This window comes from Meles meles, chromosome 3, assembly GCF_922984935.1.
Source record: "Meles meles chromosome 3, mMelMel3.1 paternal haplotype, whole genome shotgun sequence".
Lineage (NCBI taxonomy): Eukaryota > Metazoa > Chordata > Mammalia > Carnivora > Mustelidae > Meles > Meles meles.
Window position 1 is genome coordinate 4,482,792 of NC_060068.1, and position 22,800 is coordinate 4,505,591.

The window sequence follows — 22,800 nt, forward strand, 5'->3', positions numbered from 1 at the left end:
TCATAATCCCAGAGTCCTGGGATCCATTCCTGCATTGGGCTCCCTGAAATGTGGTGGATCTTTGTCTCCCTCTCCCATTGCCCCTATCACTACTCATGGGATCTGTCTCTATCAAATAAATAAATAAAATCTTTAAAATAATAACCATGTTTACTACTTCTTCTGTTATTCATTGCTAAGCCTCATTACATTTTATCAGAAAAGATGGTTTTTATGTTTTCACATTTTAAACATACTTCAACTTATTTCATGGCCTAACATATGGTCAATCCTGGAGACTGGTCCATATGAATTATAAGTCAGTCAGAGAAAGACAAGTATCATATGATCTCACTGATATGTGGAATTTAAGAAGTAAGGCATAGGATCATAAGGGAAGAGTGAAAATAATGAAACAAGATGAAAGTAGTAGAGAGGGAGACAAACCACTAGAGACTCTTAATCTTAAGAAACAAATTGAGGGTTGCTGGAAGGGAGGGGGCTATGGGATGGGGTAACTGGGTGATGGATATTTTTGAGTGTAGGTGATTAATGAGCACTGTATGTTATATAAGATTGATGAGGGAGGCAAGATGGCAGAGGAGTAGGGGACCCTATTTCAGCTTGTCCCCTGAATCTAGCTGAATATATACCAAGCCATTCTGAACATCCACAAAATCAGCCCAAGATGTAGGAATATATATCTGGATCTCTACCAGCAGAAAATATCTGGTGGTCATGAGGCATGAATGGTGGAGCCAGGATTCTGTGGGCACATATCAGAAGATAAATGGAAGGGGGAGGGAGACATCATTAGCTGGCTCCAGGAAGGTGATATAACACCAGAGCACAAAAGAGTCCTGCACTCAGGACAGAGCACAGACTTGCAGACAGGTAGTGGTTGGAAAAGGACATTAGTGCAGTCCCCACTGCATCCAGGAGGTGGGGTGTGGGTGCACAAACTGGGGCCATCTCACAGTTTTAGAAGCACAAAGGGAAGAGACAGGCTACAGTCCTGGGATCAACATCTGGGAGAGCTTGTTGCACCAGCAGGGAGGCTGCTGTTTTTAGCAGTACAGACAGAAATGCATACAGTGTGGTCTGGAGGTCTCAGGAAGAGCAGACTACAATTTCTTTTCTCAGAAGAGTCATAAGAGATGCAGTAATCTGCCAGAGAACAGAAAACTGGTTTCCATTGCAACCACCACCCCCAACAGGGGAAAGGGAACTCTGCCCAGGCAGTGTTGCATGACTAACAACATGCTAGACGCTTCCCCCAGAACACAGGCTGGAAGAATAAGAGGACAACAACATTTGGGTCTCTATAAAATGGTGCATCTTACTTGGGTCATAGTTAATACTTTGGATTCTATATGTTCCCTCAATCACACCTCAACAGAATGACTAAGAGGTCGAACCCCCAACAAAGAAAATATTCAGAGCCTCTTCCCCAGATGTAATGGATATGAATATAAGCAAGATGTCATAGATAGACTTCAGGGTCACAATCACGAAGTCAATAGCTATGCTTGAGAAAAATGTTAGTGACAATATATAGAATCTTTAAGGTAGAAATGAGATCAAATCAGGCTGAACTTAAAAATGCTATGAATGAGATGCAGTCTAAAATTGATACTCTGACAGCCAGAGTAAATGGGGCAGAAGAACGAATCAGTGAGCTAAAAGATAAGATAATAGAAAAGAAGAAAACTGAGGAGGCCTAGGATAAACACCTACAAGGCAAAGAGATCAGACTGAGAGAGAGTAATAACGCCATGAAACATTCCATTATCAGAATTATTGGGATCCCTGGGATGGTGGAGAAGACTAGAAGATGTATTTGGGCAAATCATAGCTGAAAACTTCCCTAATCTGGGGAATGAAACTAGCATTCCTGTCCAAGAGCTAGAGAGGACTCCTCCCCAAATTAATGAGAACAGATCAATGCCCTGATGTATAATAGTAAAACTCACATATCTTAGAACCAAGAAAGCAATCCTGAAAGCAGCTAGGGGGAAGAGACTTATTATGTACAGAAGGAGGAACATTGGAATGACAGAAGACCTGTCCATAGAGACCTGAGAAGCCAAAAAGTGCTTGGAATACATATTGAAGATACTAAATGAGAAGAACATGCAGCCAAGGATATTTTTTTCCTGCAAGGATGCCATTCAGAATGGATGGAAAAATAAAGAGCTTCCAGGACTGGCAGATATTGAAAGGATATGTGACCATCAAACCACCATGCAAGAAATAGTAAGGGGGGTTCTATAAAAGAAGAAAGACCCCAGGAATAATATAGACTAGAAATTTAGTGTCAATCTTTAGAAACAGGGACTTCACAGACAACATGATGGCACTAAAACCATATTTTTCAATAGTCACTGTCAACCCGAACAGCCTACATGCTCCCATGAAATGGCACAGGGTTGCAGATTGGATAAAAAGACTTGACCCCTCTATATGCTATCTACATGAGCCTCATTTTGAATCTAGAGGTACATCCGGACTGAAAGTAAGGGAGAAATAGAACAATTTTTTATGCCAACAGACCTCAAAAGTAAGTTACGGTAGCAATTCTCATATCAGACAAATTAGATTTATGCTCAAGACTGTACTAAGAGATAGAGAAGGATTATATCATTCTTTTTTAAAAAAATTATTTTTTAAATTTCTTTTCAGTGTACCAGAATTCATTGTTTATGCACCACACCCAGTGTTCCATGCAATACGTGTCCTCCATTATAACCATCACCAGGCTTATCCAACGTCCCACAACCTGCCTCGTAAAAACCCTCAGATTGTTTTTTTTCATGGTTCATCTCCTCCTTCAATTTCCCTCAACTCCCCTCTCCTCTCTGTCTCCCCATGTCCTCCATGTTATTTGTTATGCTCCACAAATAAGTGAAATCATATGATAAATCTCTCTGCTTGACTTATTTCACTCAGCATAATCTCCAGTCCTGTTCATGTTGCTACAAAAGTTGGGTATTCATCCTTTCTGATGGAAGCATAATACTCCATTTTGTATATGTACCACATCTTCCTTATCCATTCATCCGTTGAAGGGCATCTTGGTTCTTTCCACAGTTTGGCGACCGTGGCCATTGCTGCTATAAACATAGGGGTACAGATGGCTCTTCTTTTCACTACATCTGTATCTTTGGGGTAAATACCCAGCAGTGCAATTGCAGGGTCATAGGGAAGCTCTATTTTTAATTTCTTCAGGAATCTCCACACTGTTTTCCAAAGTGCCCACACCAACTTGCATTCCCACCAATGACACTATATCATTCTTAAATGATCACTCCAACAAGAAGATTTAACAATTGGAAATATCTATGTCCCCAAAGTGGGAGCAGCCAACTACATAAGCCAAATGTTAACGAAAATAAAAAAATATTGATAATAACACTTTAATAGCTTGATACTTTAACCTCAACACTCCACTCTTAGCAATGGACAGATCATCTAAGCAGAAGATCAACAAATAAACAAGAGCTTTTAAGTACACGTTAGACTAGAAGATGGTGGGGAAGTAGGAGGAGGCACCATTTCAACCTGTACCCTAAAGTGAGCTGATGACCTACCAAAGAACTCCGACCACCCATGAAATCAGGCTGAGATCAGAATTATACACGTCTGGATCTCTACAGGAGCAGAAGACACCAGTGGCAGGTAAAGCAGACTGGGAGCTTCGGACTGATATTGGAAGATAAACAAAAGGGGGAGGGAGCCACCAGAGGTGACCAATTGGAAAGTAATACCCCAAAATGAGAGTGCTCTGCATCTGGGTACCAGCATTAACTTGGAGTCTGGTTGAAAGCACTCAAAAAACAAACAGCAAAGGATCACGGAGGGTAATAGTGGGAACCTGGGCGGTTAGGGTCAGAGACCTAAGTCCCCCGACCCAGGACAGCCTCCCCTGGCGCTGAGCCAGAGAGAGTGCAGCAGAGAAATCAGGTCTCTGTCCCTGAGCCACCAGTGCGCCTGAACGCCAGCGCACCTGAGAACGAGTGGGGTCTGGCTCCCGTGAGGGGCTGGGAGCCTGGCCAGACGGCAATCCTGAAACGCACGCATCCCACACCCTCCCTGGGGATACGTGCTCATAGGCGCTAGCCTGGAGCTCTGGCATCCAGAAAAAACAGACATTCAAGCCCCGGACAGTGGGAAAATCTCAGTGTGCAATCTCTGCTCGGAACCTCTCTGGCGGTCTGGAGCTGCCTAGACAGCCACCGCTGCCCTGGTTTTGGGTACAACGAGGAGCTCCTGCATCCCCAGGGACAGTGACTTAGAACCGACTCAGCCAGCAGCTTTTCCAAAACATTCTGGGGCTTCTCTCTGGAGGGAGGTGGGGGTGCAGTTTGCTCTCCTCTAAACCTCCAAAAACCATCAAAACCTGTCAAGGCGAGAGAAAGCAGATGAAAGAACATAAAAACCCCCAGAGAACTAAAGCCTGAAAAAAACAGTATCCTCAGAGCTCACCCCCTTGAGGGGAGCGGGAGGACCTAACTCAGGGAACATCATTGTCTGAAAACCCACGTGGCAGGCCCCTCCCCCAGAAAACCAACCAGGAAGGAAGAAAAAAAAAAAGACTACAAGAGAACAACCATCACTACTTCATAAATACAACTTTTATTTTTAACTCTTTACCAATATTCTGGTTCTTTTTTTTTATACATAATATATGTATATGATAATTTTATACATAATATATGTATATGATAATTTTTTAACCTATTTACCACCACACTGAGATGTCCAGTACATCAAATTCTTTAATAACCTTCTAACCTGAACTTTTTGATACATACACCCGTGTTTTTCTTTTGCTTTTCTACTTTTTTAATTCTTTTTTAATTTTAACTTAGTTTAGTCCAGTTTATTCTTTTTTAATTTTTATTTTCTACTATACATATAGAGTTAAAGTTCAAAGTAATCCCCTTTCCCCAATCAATGCTACCCCTATAGGCAAACCAGTTTCTAATCCCCCTGTAACTTAGGAAAGTTGAGTCCCTTAACAAAAACATTAAGATACCTTCAGGAAGAATCAAACTAACCTTCCTCACCCACACTGAGAATTTATAACCACTCTCCCAATTTTTCCTTCTGTCAGTGTTTCTGGAATTTGTGTTTGTCCTGATAATATATAAATATTATACTTGGGGTTCTTTCTGATGAGGTTCTTCCCTTTTTTTGCTTATACATATATATTTTTTTCTCCTGTCATATACTTTTATCAGTCTTTTTGTTTGTCTGTTTTTGTTTGTATACTTCATAAATCTTACCTTGTGGCCCATTTGGGCTGAGCCTTCTCTTTTATCTTCCCTTTTTTTCCTATCTCTCTCTCTCTTTTTTTTTTCCTTTTTTCTTTCCCCTTTTTTTCTTTCTTCTTCTCTATTTCTTTTTCTTTTCTTTTTTCTCTCATTTGGGTGGGGAATCCTGATTGCACAGAAGTGTTCCAGGGTGCACATTGACTGCACCACAATCGATAAGTCCAGCTGCATCTGTTCAGTCATCACTTTCCAAAATGACTAGGATGAGGAATACCCAACAGAAGAAAAATACAGAGGATGGGCCTTCTGCAACAGAGCCAATGGCTATCAACATAGACAATATGTCAGAAAAGGAATTCAGACTAACAATTACCCAGGCAATAGCTAGGTTGGAGAAAGCCATGGATGACCAAACAGAATTGATTAGGGCAGAACTGAAAGCCACCAGGGATGATGTTCACAATGTTAGGGCAGAACTGAAAGCCACCAGGGATGATGTTCAAAATGCTCTCAATGAGTTCCAATCTCATTTAAATTCTCTAAAAGCTAGGGTAACTGAGACAGAAGATAGAATTAGTGATCTGGAGGACAAACAGATAGAGAGAAAGGATCAGGAGGAAGCCTGGAACAAACAACTCAGAAGCCACGAAAACAGAATCAGGGAAATAAATGATGCCATGAAATGTTCCAACGTCAGAATTATTGGAATCCTTGAAGGGGAGGAAAAAGAAAGAAGTCTAGAAGATATAGTGGAAGAAATTGTCTATGAAAATTTTCCCAATCTCACGAATGGAAACAACGTTCATGTACTAGAGGCAAAGAGATTTCCTCCCAAGATTTTAAATTCTCGAAAGTCCTCACGACACCTTATAGTTAGAATGAGGAATTATGTTTCAAGAGAGACCCTCTTAAAAGCAGCTAGGACAAAGAAGCTCCTTACATACAGAGGAAAGCCCATTAGAATAACGTCAGACCTTTCCACAGAGACCTGGCAAGCCAGGAAGGGCTGGCAAAATATATTCAGAGTACTAAATGAGAAGAACATGCAACCAAGAATACTCTATCCAGCAAGACTGACATTCAAAATGGATGGAGAGATAAAGAGTTTCCAAGATCAGCAAGGCTTAAAAGACTATGCAACCACAAAGCTGACACTGCAGGAAATACTAAGGGGGGGTCCTATAGAAGAGAAAAAATCCTAAGAATATCATTGAACAGAAATATAGAAACAATCTACAGACAGAAAGACTTCAAAGGCAACACGATGTCAATAAAAACCTATCTCTCAATAATCACTCTCAAGGTGAATGGCCTAAATGCGCCCATAAAACGACACAGGGTTGCAGATTGGATAAAACGACAGGACCCATCCATATGTTGTCTACAAGAGACCCATTTTGAACCTAAGGATACACCCAGACTGAAAGTGAAGGGATGGAGAAGCATCTTTCATGCCAATGGGCCTTAAAAGAAGGCCGGAGTAGCAACTCTCATATCAGATAAATTAGATTTTAAACTAAAGACTGTAGTCAGAGATACAGAAGGACACTACATAATTCTTAAAGGTACTATCCGCCAAGATGATCTAACAATTGTGAATATCTATGCCCCCAATATGGGAGCACCCAATTACATAAGAAAACTATTAATCAAGATAAAGAGTCATATTGATAAGAATACATTAATAGTAGGAGATCTTAATATGCCTCTCTCAGTAATAGACAGATCATTGAAGCAGAAAATCAGTAAAGAAATAAGAGCATTGAATGAAACATTGGACCAGATGGACCTCATAGACATATACAGAACATTCCACCCTAAAACAACAGAATACTCATTCTTCTCAAGTGCACATGGAACCTGCTCCAGAATAGACCACATACTGGGTCACAAAGCAGGACTCAACAAATACCAAAAGACTGACATTATTACCTGCATATTCTCAGATCAAAAATATCTTCTCCCATTCCGTGGGTTGCCTTTTGGTTTTGTTGACTGTTTCCTTTGCTGTGCAGAAACTTTTGATCTTGATGAAGTCCCAAAAGTTCATTTTTGCTTTTGTTTCCTTGGCCTTTGGAGACATATCTTGAAAGAAGTTGCTGTGGCTGATATCGAAGAGGTTACTGCCTATGTTCTCCTCTAGGATTCTGATGGATTCCTGTCTCACATTGAGGTCTTTTATCCATTTTGAGTTTGTCTTTGTGTTCGGTGTAAGAGAATGGTCAAGTTTCATTCTTCTACATATTGCTGTCCAGTTTTCCCAGCACCATTTATTGAAGAGACTGTCTTTTTTCCATTGTATATTTTTTCCTGTTTTGTCAAAGATTATTTGGCCATAGAGTTGAGGGTCCATATCTGGGCTCTCCACTCTGTTCCACTGGTCTATGTGTCTGTTTTTATGCCAGTACCACGCTGTCTTGGTGATCACAGCTTTGTAGTAAAGCTTGAAATCGGGTAACGTGATGCCGCCAGTGTTGTTTTTGTTTTTCAACATTTCCTTAGCAATTCGGGGTCTCTTCTGATTCCATACAAATTTTAGGATTATTTGCTCCAGCTCTTTGAAAAATATCGGTGGAATTTTGATCGGAATGGCATTAGAAGTATAGATTCCTCTAGGCAGTATAGACATTTTAACAATGTTTATTCTTCCAATCCAAGAGCATGGAATGGTCTTCCATCTTTTTCTGTATTCTTCAATTTCTTTCATGAGTGTTCTGTAGTTCCTCGAGTACAGGTCCTTTACCTCTTTTGTTAGGTTTATTCCCAGTTATCTTATGGTTCTTGGTGCTAAAATAAATGGAATCGATTCTCTAATTTCCCTTTCGGTATTTTCATTGTTAGTGTATAAGAAAGCCACTGATTTCTGTACATTGACTTTGTATCCTGCCACGTTACTGAATTGCTGTGTGAGTTCTAGTAGTTTGGGGGTGGAGTCTTTGGGGTTTTCCATATAAAGAATCATGTCATCTGAGAAGAGAGAGAGTTTGATTTCTTCCTTGCCAATTTGGATACCTTTTATTTCTCTTTGTTGTCTGACTGCCATTGCTAGGACTTCTAATACTATGTTGAACAAGAGCAGTGAGAGTGGGCATCCTTGTCGTGTTCCTGATCTCAACGGGAAGACTGCAAGCTTTTTCCCATTGAGGATGATATTTGCTGTTGGTATTTCATAGATAGATTTTGGTCATTAAGGAATTTGATGTACTGGACATCTCACTGTGATGGTAAATATATTAAAAATTATCTATATTTATAAAAAATTATCTGTATGTATAAAAAAAAAGAACCAGAATATTGGTAAAGAGTTAAAAATAAAAGTTGTATTTATGAAGTAGTGGTGGTTGTTCTCTTGTCATCTTTTTTATTTCTTCCTTCCTTGTTGGTTTTCTGGGGGAGGTTCCTGCCACGTGGGTTTTCAGTCAATGATCGTCCTCGAGTTAGGTCCTTCCGCCCTCCTCAAGTGGGTGGGCTCTGAGGAAACAGTTTTTTAAAGGTTTTGTTCTCTGGAAATTTTTATGTTTTATCATCTGTTTTCTCCCATCTTGGCAGCTTTTGATGGTTTTTGGAGGTTTAGAGGGGAGCAAACTGCACCCAGACCTCCCTCTCAGAGAGAAGCCTCAGAATGCTCTGCAGAGCTGCTGGCAGAGTCTGTTCTGAGTCACGGTCCCTGGGGATGCAGGATCTCCTCCTTATTCCCAAAGACATGGCAGTGGTGGCTGTCTGGGCAGCTCTAAGCAGAGATCACACACTGAGATTTTCCCGCTGGCCCGGGCTGGGAATGCTTGGTTTTTCTGGATGCCAGAGCTCCCATCTAGCACCTGTGATCACCTCTCCCAGGGGAGGGTGTGGCAGGCATGCGTTTCAGGAATGCCATCTGGTGAGGCTCCCAGCCCCTCACGGGAGCCGGACCCCACATGTTTGCAGGTGCACTGGTGGCTCATGGACCAAGACCTGGTTTCTCCACCGCACTCTCTCTGTCTCAGTGCCATGGGAGGCTGTCCTTGGTCCAGGGAATTAAGCCCCTGTCCCTAACCGCCCCGATTCCCACTATTTCCCCCCGCAACCCTTTGCTCTCTCTCTTTTTTTTTTTTTTGAGTGCTTTTCACCAGACTCCAAGCTAATGCTGGTCCCCAGATGCAGGGCACTCTCATATTGGGGTATTACTTTCCCATCGGTCGCCTCTGGTACCTCTTTCCCCCTTTTCTTTATCTTCAGATATCAGTCTGACATTCCCACCCTGCTTTACCTGCCCACTGGCATCTTTTGCTCCTGTCAAGATCTAGACGTGTATAATTCTGATCTCAGGCTGATTTCATGGGTGATCAGAGGTCTTTGGTAGGTAATCAGCTCACTTTAGGGTACAGGTTGAAATGGTGCATCCTCCTACTTCCCCACCATCTTGACTCTTACTGCCAATACCCAACTTTTGTAGCAACATTGATGGGACTGGAAGAGATTATGCTGAGTGAAATAAGTCAAGCAGAGAGAGTCAAGCATCATATGGTTTCAGTTATTTGTGGAGCATAACAAATAACATGGAGGACATAGTGACATGGAGAGGAGAAGGGAGTTGTGTGATATTGAAAGGGGAGGTGAACCATGAGAGACTATGGACTCTGAAAAACAATCTGAGGGTTTTGAAGGGGCAGGTTTTAGGAGGTTGAGGGAGCCAGGTGGTGGGTATTGAGGAGAGCACAAATTGCATAGAGCACTGGGTGTGGTGCAAAAAAAATGACTTCTGTTATGCTGAAAAGAAATAAAAAAATTATAAAAAAGGAAATTGAATGAAATTTATGAAATAAATTTTAATAAATATTATTCTTGTGAAATGATGTTTAATGAGTGAATTATATCACATGAATTACACAATGTATTAGTATACTAAAATACATATTAAAATATGCATAATTTAAATTCAATTAATATTATTTGTGAAATAATAAAATACCTTTATTTTTGTTTTATTGGATATAATTAATATAATTCTACTGTTCTTAGGTGTACTGCATGACAATTTGATGTATCTATATATTGTAAAGTAATTTAAAAAAGTTTAATTATGTGTCAACACACATAGCTACAATTCATTTTTTAATGAGAACTTCTAAAACATGCACATTTAGCTACTTTCTTATATACAAAAGAATATTGTTAACTACATTCACCATGCTGTTCACATGCATGACTTCTTTTTAACTTATGTATTTTACACCTAGAATTCTTACCTTTTGAACACCTGCACCCATTTTGCACATGATTTTTTATGAATTTTTGATAGCTGGTTGTAACATTGGGATTATAATTTTACTGTTTCATAAGGTACAAAAATCATAAGGATAGATCCTTTAAAATGTGATTGTATTGTAAAAGTAAATTATAATTTTTTTGTGGGAGGGAATAATACCTTTTTAGGTGTAGGTGTTTATAAAACAAATACTTTAAAAATTTTGTTTATTATCATCAGGGTTTGGAAAAATCCACTTTCTACTCTTGATGGATAGAAACTGATTTTCTTTCCAGATACATGAATAATGGATAACCTGTAAGTATTGAATATTAATATAGAAAACATGGGCTTCAAACATATTTCTTACTATCTTTAATGGAGAACGTTACCTTTGAGCATATTTTTCATTGCCTCCAGCACGTCTTTATTCCTAAAGCTGTAGATGATAGGGTTCAGTGCAGGAGTGAGGATGGTGTAGAATATTGCCAAATACTTGTCCTGGCCTGGAGTGTGGTATGATCTGGGTCTCATGTATGTGAAAATAAATGGCCCATAATACATTGTGACCACAATCATGTGGAAAGAACAGGTAGAAAATGACTTTTTCCTTGCTTCTGATGTTTTCATTTTAAGAACACTGAGGAGGATTTGGACATAAGAAGCAAAGATTAGGGAGAAAGGGACGAGGAGAAAAATTAAGCCACTTACATAAACTCCTCGTTCATACAGGGTTGTGTCCACACAGGACAACTTCAACATGGCAGGGACCTCGCAGAAAAAGTGATCAATGGCTCTCGAGCCACAGAAGGGAAAGTGGAGGGCATAAGCCGTGTGGACTATGGAGTTGACAGTCCCAACCAGCCAGGACCCTCCAGCCATGAGGATGCGGACATAGTCATTCATAAGAATGGGATAGTGCAGTGGATGGCAGATGGCTACATAGCGGTCATAAGACATTGCTGCCAGGAGAAGACACTCACCACCTAGGAGGGTGAGGGACAGAAATACCTGGAAGCCACAACCTGCAAATGAAATAGTTCTGCTGCCTGACAGGAAGTCAGTGACCATTTTGGGAACAATGTTAGAAATATGCAAGATGTCCATGAAAGACAGATGGCTGAGCAGGAAATACATTGGAGTGTGGAGTCTTGAGTCCCTGAGGATAATGAGGATCATGATTGTGTTTTCCATAATAGTCATAATAAAAATAATGACTATAAGGGAGCAGAAAACTAGACTTGATTGGGAAGAAGAAAAGAGTCCTAGAAGAATGAAATCACTGGTGAAACTGTGATTCTCTTGCCCCATTATGAATTCCACTCTTTCACCTAAAATAGCAAAAAAAAAAAAAAAATAGAGCTAAAATGCAGTGGTGTAAATCTCAAACTCACTTGCATTTAGAAGCATAATAAAAAGAGAGTGAGGCATATTTTGCAGTTAAAATCAGTAGACTCTCAACCAACTTTTGAAATGGGCTTGTTTTACAATGTGGGAATTTATTTGTTTGAATCAACTGATGATATTTGACCTGTTCAATAAGCCGTTAGCTCCATGTAGTCTCAGGATCTTAATTCCATGTTCTTTTTTTATTGAATTAAAAAATCTTATTAAATTTTGTTTTATTTAAATTCAATCAATTCCATGTTCTTAAATCGAGCTCAGTATTTTGTCAAAGTCACTTTTTAAATGAGGTGTACCCTTAAACAGCGCACTTAAAATATTAGTAATCTCTCCTGCCCTGCATACCCCAATTCACCTATTTCTCCTTATTGTGCTCTCCTTTTGTTGTTGTTGTTGTTAATGTGGTCATTCTCTTCTTTTACTTTGTAAAATTGTGTTCAATTAGCCATCATTAGTTTTGATTTAGTGTTCAGTGGTGCTGTCCTTTGATATGTTTTGCAAATCACTTTTCATCTGTAATATATTAAATAAATGTATGAATTATATTTATTGTTTATTGTCATCCTAACACACAAGAACTTAAACTTCTCAATGTGAGATCATTATTTTGCCCTCTGTATAAGCTGAGTGGCTGAGCAATGCCTTGTACATAGTAGTTGCTCAATAATGTATTTTAAATAAATGAATAGGAATTCAACATTCTGTTTCAGTTCTTATTTGGCTAACCTTAGAGAAAATGAAATGTATTATTCATACATCTTTCTAAAATAAGAAGTAATGAGATGCTACAAGTAGGTTAATCTGTATTTGTAATCTGAAGCATCAGTATTTAAATGCAAAAGAAAAAGAACATTGTATTCAGCTAAAATAAGAATATGTTTTATTTTGGCCAGTTTTAGTAACTTTTCAAAATTGAATTATATTTAATTACTTCTTTATATAGGGGATCATATGGTTTCTAAATAATGATGCTCTTTAGATGTGGATAGTGGCTACTTAACTGTTCCCTCTACTATTATGTGCATAAATTTGGTAGGTATGATCTATCCCTCAATAAATAAATATACATTCATACATACTTACACACACAGAGACATTGTGGTACAATTTAGGGAAACACGGATGCCGATTGTGAAGAAGAAATAATGTATAAAACAAGTTACTTGCCATCTTTTTTTTTTTTTTTTTTTTTTTTTTTTTTTTTTTAAACGGGGATTACAGCAAACGGTCTGCTTTATTTTTTTTTTTTTAATTTTATTTATTTATTTGACAGATAGAGATCACAAGTAGGGAGAGAGGCAGGCAGAGAGAGAGAGAGAGAGAGAGGAGGAAGCAGGCTCCCCGCCAAGCAGAGAGCCCGACGCGGGACTCGATCCCAGGACCCCGAGATCATGACCTGAGCCGAAGGCAGCAGCTTAAACCACTGAGCCACCCAGGCGCCCCGTTACTTGCCATCTTTAAGTACTATTCTTATAATTTGAATTTTTCTGTTTTAGTTAGTATTACTATTATTCATTATGAAATATACCTCTATATTCTATTTTAATGGCCTGGAATGTGAACATTGTTTTGCTATAATTTTCAGTATATTAAAAGATTAACCTTTGAATGAAGTTATGGATATACACATATTTAAGAAGTTCTTGCTCTTTTGACTTGTTTGAACTACAGCTCAGTAAATTTTGGTGTTACACAGATTAAGATTTAAGGGCACTGATACTTCTCATGAATTGGGGGATCATAAATAAGTCTCTAAAATCTATGAATAAAATAAATCTATGAATATTACTGACAACTCCAATTCAATAATCATTATCCAAAGTTGTTGACCTTTTCTCACTTTTCCCCATAATTTTGTCTTTCTAGTTTTTCTTTTTCCATTAATGACTCTCTTTCTTATACTCACTTGCATTGAAAAATCCATTCTCAATTTTGGTGTTGAGAAGTATGGGAGCACCTGGTGGCCCCAGTTGGTTAAAGGTCCATCTCTTGGTTTTGGCTCAGGTCGGGATATCAGAGTCATGGGATCAAGCTCTGGGTCAGGCTCTACACTCAGCAAAGAGTCTGCTTAAGAGTCTCTCTCTCTCTGTGCCCCCCCCAACTGTCTCTTTCTCTAAAATAAATAAATCTGTAAAAAAGAAAGATATGTAATGTCTATTTTCTACAGAACCCCATCGCTTGGGAATTACAGGCCTATAGTATGTTCTCAGTAAATGATTGTTAAAGAAATTTTTAACTATGGACTCTGATATCAAATTTTTTCACAATACATCAGTTATGTTTACATTTACATCCACAAGAATTTCTTTTTTTTTAAAAGATTTTATTTATTTATTTGACAGAGAGATCACAAGCAGGCAGAGAGGCAGGCAGAGAGAGAGGAGGAAGCAGGCTCCCTGCCGAGCAGAGAGCCCAATGCGGGACTCGATCCCAGGACCCTGAGATCATGACCCGGGCCGTAGGCAGCGGCTTAACCCACTGATATATTAGAATCAGTCCCTAATAAATTCACTGACTACTTCATCTTCTTTGTTTTACTATCTTCTTTCCACTTCCCTGGAAAACCTGAAGTTTCTATAAGAATTTTTTTAATAGGCTCCACATCCAGCATGGAGCCCAACATTGAATTCATGACCCTGAGTTCAAGATCTGAGCTGAGATCAAGGGTCTGATGCTTAACCAACTAAGCCACCCAAGCAAACTTCTACAATGATCTTTTATGTATTTTTGCCTAACCCGTTAATCAGGCATCTGAAATATCCTCCCATGATGCTAGAATGATAGATAAAAGGATACCTCCTGTGCCATCCAGAATGTTGAATGAAATCTGTTCTTGAATACAAAAAGTTATGTGCTGGTGGTGAACTTCCTAAAACTACAGAGGACAGTGGGAAGACAAATGTTACATACCCGGTAAACTCTTCCAAATCTGTGGTAGTCTTATAAAGTTATAGTCTCTTTCTCTCTACCTGACATTAAATATTCTCTGTCTAATAATGATAATGTAAATAAAGAGATGTAATATACAGTTTATACTGTCCTAACCTCTAGAAGTTTAAAAACTAATTATAGAAGATGTTGTAATCATTAGATATCATGTATTTAGTTATAAACACAGTCATATGCCAAATTTTCCTTGGACATAAAAGAAAGGCCTTCATATCCTTTACCCAGTGAATTCACTACACTCAAATAATCTTTACCATTTTACACTTGTCAAGATTTTCAAAATGCATTATGCATGCACAAATTTGACTTGACTAGTTTCAAAAATATTCTTTTTCACTTTTCTGCCAAATATCTCAGTATATGAATAAACCATTCAGAATATTTCTTTAAATTTAAATAGAAGGGAGTTTACATTTAAATATAAGGAAATTATTCAATAACATCAGGATGACTTCACATTTATCCAATTATTTGTATGGTTCTACACTACATGATTATATGAAAGTTTTTATTGTAAGACAAAAGACAAATACAAGAGATAATTTCTTCCTGAGTAATATGTATTTTGAAAAGTGTTTGATACAGAAATCCTCGGACCATAAATTCTGATATACACACTTACATTTTATACTAAAAGATAATGCTGCCTTTATTTTTGGATGTATTCTAAAAACCCATGATATCAATGGCCAAATTGATACACCAATTAAAAGCACTCTCTTCAAATACCAGACTTACATGGTTGGTGTATATTTGATTCCTGTTAGTGGTCATTACTGATAATTCACAGTAATGGAATTACATAGAAGAAGCAGAGGTCTGATAATGGATTTCCCTAAATATGGATGGAATAAAATCATTGCTTCTGTAAAGGAGTTGACATGGAAAATGCATACCACGTTAGATGTATGACACTCTGACTTTTCCTAGGAATGGGTAGGCTGCTAAACCAATTAATTATATCAAGAATATAACAATATAAGCTAAAAGTGTCCTTGATTTGAAGAGATAAACAAGAAAATTGAATGCAAATATAGTATATTTGAAATATTGTATATTATGTCTTATTATCATACAGCATATCTTTCAGATGTAAAATTTTATCTGAAATGCATTTTTATGGAACCAGGACAATAGCAATCAATACTTGCCTCGAAGTTTTGAAGATTAAATGAGACAACACATATTATAACACACATGCACAAACACACCCAGGTACACACATGCTGTGTGCATATCTGTGTACACACACACAAACACACATAAGAGTTTAGCACTTAGTAGTTATACAGGGACAATGATTATTACTGTTGATTTTATTATTATCATTTCTAAAATTACTGTAGTATTTCTATCATTACTTCATCATTATTTTTGTTATTATAGTTATTTCTTTATATTTTAAATATGCATTTAAACTACTATATCCTAGAAAGAGAGGGTATAGTATTCAGGATATAAGAGTATATAACCGGGTAAAGAAATACAATTCGATGTTGTGAATCAAAGTGTATTGTGTTTTCACTGCCTGGTGACATTGGTCCATGAGGCTTTCTGGGGAAAATGGAAATGCAGTATGTTGAATGACAATGTGTGGTCTGCTTCCCACCCATATGCACACAGACAGGTGTGTGTAAGAGAGCTAACTGATAGTCCTTATTATGAAGTCAATGAGCTGGGCTGTTCACAATTGCATTCTATACTAGCCATTTGACACTATAATTAACTAGTCATTTTGGTTTTGTCCATTTGACCTTTCAGGAGACCGAATCATACACCAAAGAATATTTCATGGCTACCTTATATCTATTCGTTGCTGCTGTCATGTCAGTCTAACGAAGTCCTGGTGTATCTTTTCAGTGACTTCAAATTCATCATGCCCAACAGTGAACTCTCCAAATCTCCTGAAACATAGGCCACCATTAGTACCACCATTTACAATAGCCCAAGCCAGAAATCAGGAAAAAAGAAGTTATCCCAAATTTCCTTTATCTCTGCACTCCTCCATATAAAAGTCACCATCTACCTTCTCCCCCTACATAAATACCCACGTTGGGCCATCCCTTATTCCATATGTGGTCATGGTGACTCTAAACATCTGTTCTGTCCTCTCTCAGTAGAATGTCTAGATCTGTATGGTTTCAGTGCCATCCACACTGATCACACACTTCACGGCTCTGCTTGAAGTCAGAAGAGTGTGGCCAATGAGGTAAATTGCAGGCAATGACGATGGAAGAGCTTTGGGACTGGAAGATCCCACTCTTCTCACCCCTTTGTCCCGTGAGTTGTGCCTGTATGTGATGATGTGTGATCTTGATTCTTTCTGGAAGAGCTGTACAGGAAATAAATTCAGGAGTTCCAGAGCAAAACATGTTAACTGCCGAGCAATTTATTCATCATAATAATGTGTGGATATTAATGAAAAATAACTCACCGAAATGTTAAAAGAATAATTTGGGAAGGGAAAAAGCAAGATATTTCCCTGTGATGTGTCTTTGTTCTCCTTAACATTCCCATTGGGTCATACATTTTTGGGATAATGGATCTAGGATAATTCCAGTGTATTTTATTCAAAATGCATAACAAATCCTTTTAGGACAGAGAATTTCAAAGAATTAAAATACTGTAAAGCTAATTCAAGGAAATGTCTGCCTCCAATTTCTTCCCAATGAATACACTTTTTTCTAGTCTACTTTAATCTTTCTGAAACACTGATTTGAGCATGGAAATAATCTGCTAGATTACACTGTATGCACATTCCAGTCCATATATATTAAAAAAAATAAAATAACCAATTAATTAGCCAAACAAGCAACATACAATCTCCGTATCTCTTGTTCCCATTTCCTTTGAAACTAAAGTATTTATATTTACATGCCATTGTTTTTCTTGCATCTTTGGCACATCCATCTTTTCTTCTGCATAAACAGTCTTCCCCCCGTTTCTAACAACTTTTATGTCTTCCAATAGCTATGGTTTCTTGTAAAAATATCCTTCCATGGAGATATCTTTGCTCTCTTTAGAACATTCCTCTTTGCTTCTCCTTCTCTTGTAAAACTGGGCAGCTCTGTCAGAGAATCCTGTTTCACCTATAGCTGCACTGTCTGAGTTTATGTTTGTGACCTACTCAACCGTTACTTACCTCACCCCTCATGTCTCCCAGGTGCTCTTCTCTCACATCTCTAAGTGTTACCAATTTCACAGCACCCCAGACAGATCATTGTCGTTATTTCACATCTAACACACTGGGCGCACTTGTTCCCCAGAGGCTACCAACAAGCCCCTCCTCGTGGGTGCCTAGCCATTGATCACACCATTGAGTATCTGCCTCAATGTCCCTGCTTCCAGAATGACAGAAGCATTGTGTGATGCCTCAATCCAGAAACTCACTTCAAAGGAGCTGAGAGTTTGCAAGGACCAGTGTGATAAATGATGTGGGAGGACCAAGGAAAGGCAGGGAGGACACCTACCTCGTTGGAGTTCTGTATCATGTGGCTTCTGGAGGAGAAAATAGCTACTCCTTTTGGGTGACATGGGCTTCCATATCCCCAAAGGACAGCTGGGGAGGGAAATGAAGGGAACAGGGGACAGTTGTTTGTGTGGAGAGGAGTGGGGGCACTGAGACAGACAGGCATTCTTCAGGGTGCAGCAGAAAAAATTCTAGTGTCAGAGACAGAATAGAGACAGTCTATTTCAGATTGATTAAATAGAGTGAAAGGAAACATTTGTTAGGGGGGGAAGCTACCTTTCTGAACCCCTTACCTATTATAACCCTCTGTTCTTAGCATATTTTACTCCCAATGTTCAAGGCCCAAGAACACACTGTTAAAGGAAAAGTGTTCCTTACATGAGATTCCAACTTTAGAGCAGGCCACTAGGCTGACCCCACTTGGGGTCATGGAGTCTCTTGTGTGTTTATGGAGTCAATGAAGGAACATACTTCTCACACAGACAGCCTCCTACAGAGAGGCAGATAAGAAGACAGGATTGTTTTATATGCGATTTTGCTTGTTTTTATTCCTGATAGATTCATAAGTCAATTAAGTGATTACCAAATAAATTAATATGGAACTAAAAGTAACAATGTCTGACTCTTGATTTCAGCTCAGGTCATGATCTCAGGGTCATGGGACCAGCCCCCCATCAGGCTCCATGCACAGCCTGGAATCTCCTTGCTCTTCAACCTCTGCTCTTCCATTTCTCATGTTCTCTGACTCTCTCAAATAAATAAATACAATCTTTAAAAGAGAGAAAGTTAATGTAACAAAACATACAGTTGATTTACTGACCTTACTCATAGTCTTGATGGCAGCTGTACATTAATGAAGGAGTGTAATGTCACACAGTGTTATACTAGTATCAGATGTGCAGCATAGTAATTCCACACTTTCCTACAACACCTAGTGCTCATCTCAAGTGCTCTCCTTAATCCCCATTCCTTGTTTTAGCCATTGCCCCATCCACCTCATTTCAGAAACCATCACTTTGTGCTCTAGAGTTGAGTTTGTTTCTTGTTTATATCTCTATCTTTTCCCCTTTGTTTATTCATTTTGTTTATTAAATTCCACATATGAATAAGATCATATGGTATTTGTCTTTGACTTATTTTGTTTAGAAAAATGCTCTCTGGCACCATCCATGTTGTTGCAAATGACAAAACTCTATTTTTAAATTTACGACTGAATAATTCTTTTTTATGACTGATCATCTATCTACTATCTATCATCTATCTACTGTTTCTATCTATTTATCTATCTATCATCTATCTATCAACGATATCTCCATTGATATAAGTGAGGTGTTATAACCCCTACTATTATTTTGCTATTAAATTAGTTCCATAAGTGTGTTATGACTTGTTTTATATATTTGGTGCTCCTATGTTGATAGTATAAATATTTACAGTTGTTATGTCTTCTTGTTGATTGTCCCTTTTATCTCTGGTTACATTCTTTGTTGTAAATTCTACTTGTCTAATGTCAGGGTACTATTCTAGCTGTCTTTTGATATCCAGTTGCTTGCTAAGTATTTCTCTGTCCCTTCATTTTCTATCTGCAGGTGTCTTTGGGTATAACATTAGTCTCCTGTGCTCAGCATATACATGGGTCTTGTTTTATTATTCATTCTGACAACCTATGTCTTTAGATGGGATCCCTTATCCATTTACATTCAGAGTAATTATTGATATGTATTTATTGCCATTTCATTACTTTTTTTGCAATTTTTTTTTCTGGAGGTTTTCTCTGATCTATTGTTGTCCTTGTAACTTTTGGTCTCTCCTTTCCACTCAGCATCCCCTTTACTCTTTCTTGTAGGGCTGGTTTAGTGGTCAGGAGCTCCTTTAGTTTTTGTCTGGGAAACTATGTCTCCTTCTAGTCTGAATGACAGCTTTCCTGTGTGCAGGATTCTTTGCTGCAGATTTTCCCTGCAGCACTTTGATTGTATCATACCACTGCCTTCTGTGTTGCCAAGTTTCTGTTGAAAAATCTGCAGCTAGGGTTATAGGTTTTCCATTGTAAGTTAATGACGTCTATTGTCTTGCTGCTTTTAAGATTTTTTTTAATCACTATGGTTAGCAAATTTAATGAAAATATGTCTTAAGTAAATAAATTTTGTTGATTTTGATGGGAGTTCTCTATGCCTCCTGGATCTGGATGTCTGTATTCTTTCCCACATTAAGTTACATTACAATATTATTTGTTCAGATGAATTTTCTGCCCCCCTTTCTCTCTCTTCTTCTTCTGGGATCCCTATAATAGAAATTTTATTACATTTGTCATGTACACAAGTGGGGGAAGGGCAGAAAGAAGGACAAGCAGACTACCCACTGAGTGGTGAGTCCAACACAGGGCTCAATCCCGGGACCCTGAGACCATGATAAGACAAAGGCAGATACTTAACCAACTGAACCAACCAGGTGCCCTCCACTGATCATTTTAAATCCACTTGTTTTGTTACTAATTTGTATGAGTTCTTTGTACATTTTTAACATTAAACCATTATCAGATATATTTTTTTGAATATCTTCTTCCAGTCCTAAGATTGCTTTCCATTTTGTTAATGGGTCCTTTGCTGTGCAGAAAAACTTCTTAGTTTGATGTAGCATCATATCTTAATTTTTCATTCTGCTTCCCGTTTGTCTGACTTTATATCCAAAATAACATCACTAGGACTAAATTCAAGGAGATTTCTATGCATGTTTTCTTCCTAAGTTTTAGGTTTCAGGTCTTACATTTATTTATTATTTTTCTAATATTTTTTCTTAAATTTTTTATGAATATTATTTTTTTCTTATACTTTTAGGCATAACAGTATTCATTGTTTTTTGCACCACACCAAGTGCTCCATGCACTTGGTGCATGTATCTTCCTTAACACTCAACACCTGGCTCCCACAACCTCCCACTCCCCTCCCCTTCAAGACCCTCAGGTTGTTTTTCAGAGTCCATAGTCTCTCAAGGTTCACCTCCTCTTCCAATTTCCCTCAACTCCCTTCTCCTCTCCATCTCCCCATGTCCTGCATGTTCTTAGCTATGCTCCACAAATAAGTGAAACCATATGGTACTTGACTCTCTCTGCTTGACGTATTTTGCTCAGCATAATCTCTTCCAGTCCCGTCCATGTTGCTATAAAAGTTGGGTATTCATCCTTTCTGATGGAGGCATAATCCTCCATCATGTATATGGACCTCATCTTCCTTATCCATTCGTCAGTTGAAGGGCCTCTTGGTTCTTTCCACAGTTTGGCGACCGTGGCCATTGCTGCAATAAACATTGGGGTACAGATGGCTCTTCTTTTCACTACACCTGTATCTTTGGGGTAGATACCCAGCAGTGCAATTGCAGGGTCATAGGGAAGCTCTATTTTTAATTTCTTCAGGAATCTCCACACTGTTCTCCAAAGTGGCTGCACCAACTTGCATTCCCACCAACAGTGGAAGAGGGTTCGCCTTTCTCCACATCCTCTCCAACACACGTTGTTTCCTGTCTTGCTAATTTTGGCCATTCTAACTGGTGTCAGGTGGTATCTCAATGTGGTTTTAATTTGAATCTCCCTGATGGCTAGTGATGATGAACATTTTTTCATGTGTCTGATAGCCATTTGTATGTCTTCGTTGGAGATGTGTCTGTTCATATCTTCTGCCCATTTTTTGATATGATTATCTGTTTTGTGTGTGTTGAGTTTGAGAAGTTCTTTATAGATCCTGGATATCAACCTTTTGTCTGTACTGTCATTTGCAAATATCTTCTCCCATTCCGTGGGTTGCCTTTTTGTTTTGTTGACTGTTTCCTTTGCTGTGCAGAAGCTTTTGATCTTGATGAAGTCCCAAAAGTTCATTTTCGCTTTTGTTTCCTTGGCCTTTGGAAACATATCTTGAAAGAAGTTGCTGTGGCTGATATCAAAGAGGTTACTGCCTATGTTCTCCTCTAGGATTCTGATAGATCCCTGTCTCACGTTGAGGTCTTTTATCCATTTCGAGTTTATCTTTGTGTACAGTGTAAGAGAATGGTCGAGTTTCATTCTTCTACATATTGCTGTCCAGTTTTCCCAGCACCATTTATTGAAGAGACTGTCTTTTTTCCATTGTATATTTTTTCCTGTTTTGTCAAAGATTATTTGGCCATAGAGTTGAGGGTCCATATCTGGGCTCTCCACTCTGTTCCACTGGTCAATGTGTCTGTTTTTATGCCAGTACCACGCTGTCTTGGTGATCACAGCTTTGTAGTAAAGCTTGAAATCGGGTAATGTGATGCTGCCAGTTTTGTTTTTGTTTTTCAACATTTCCTTAGCAATTCGGGGTCTCTTCTGATTCCATACAAATTTTAGGATTATTTGCTCTAGCTCTTTGAAAAATACTGGTGGAATTTTGATTCTGGGTAATGTGTGGAGTTGTGGAACCGCATATGGTACACCTGAAACTAATGTAACATTTATGTTAGGTAACTTGAATAAAATAAAATCTTCTTAA

At 38.5% G+C, this 22,800-nt stretch overlaps 1 protein-coding gene across 1 annotated transcript; it reads right to left on the reverse strand.

Annotated features, from left to right (window-relative positions):
- Positions 1-10,854: 10,854 nt before the first annotated feature.
- Positions 10,855-11,790, reverse strand: LOC123938013 (olfactory receptor 2AJ1-like). Its single transcript, XM_045998920.1, has one exon. The coding sequence runs from the start codon at positions 11,788-11,790 to the stop codon at positions 10,855-10,857; it is 936 nt and encodes a 311-aa protein (XP_045854876.1).
- Between the last annotated feature and the right edge of the window lie 11,010 nt (positions 11,791-22,800).

What these genes read in the sequence shown, in the direction of transcription:
- LOC123938013 (XM_045998920.1), bottom strand. Translation starts at nt 11,790, where the DNA reads ATGGGGCAAGAGAATCACAGTTTCACCAGTGATTTCATTCTTCTAGGA.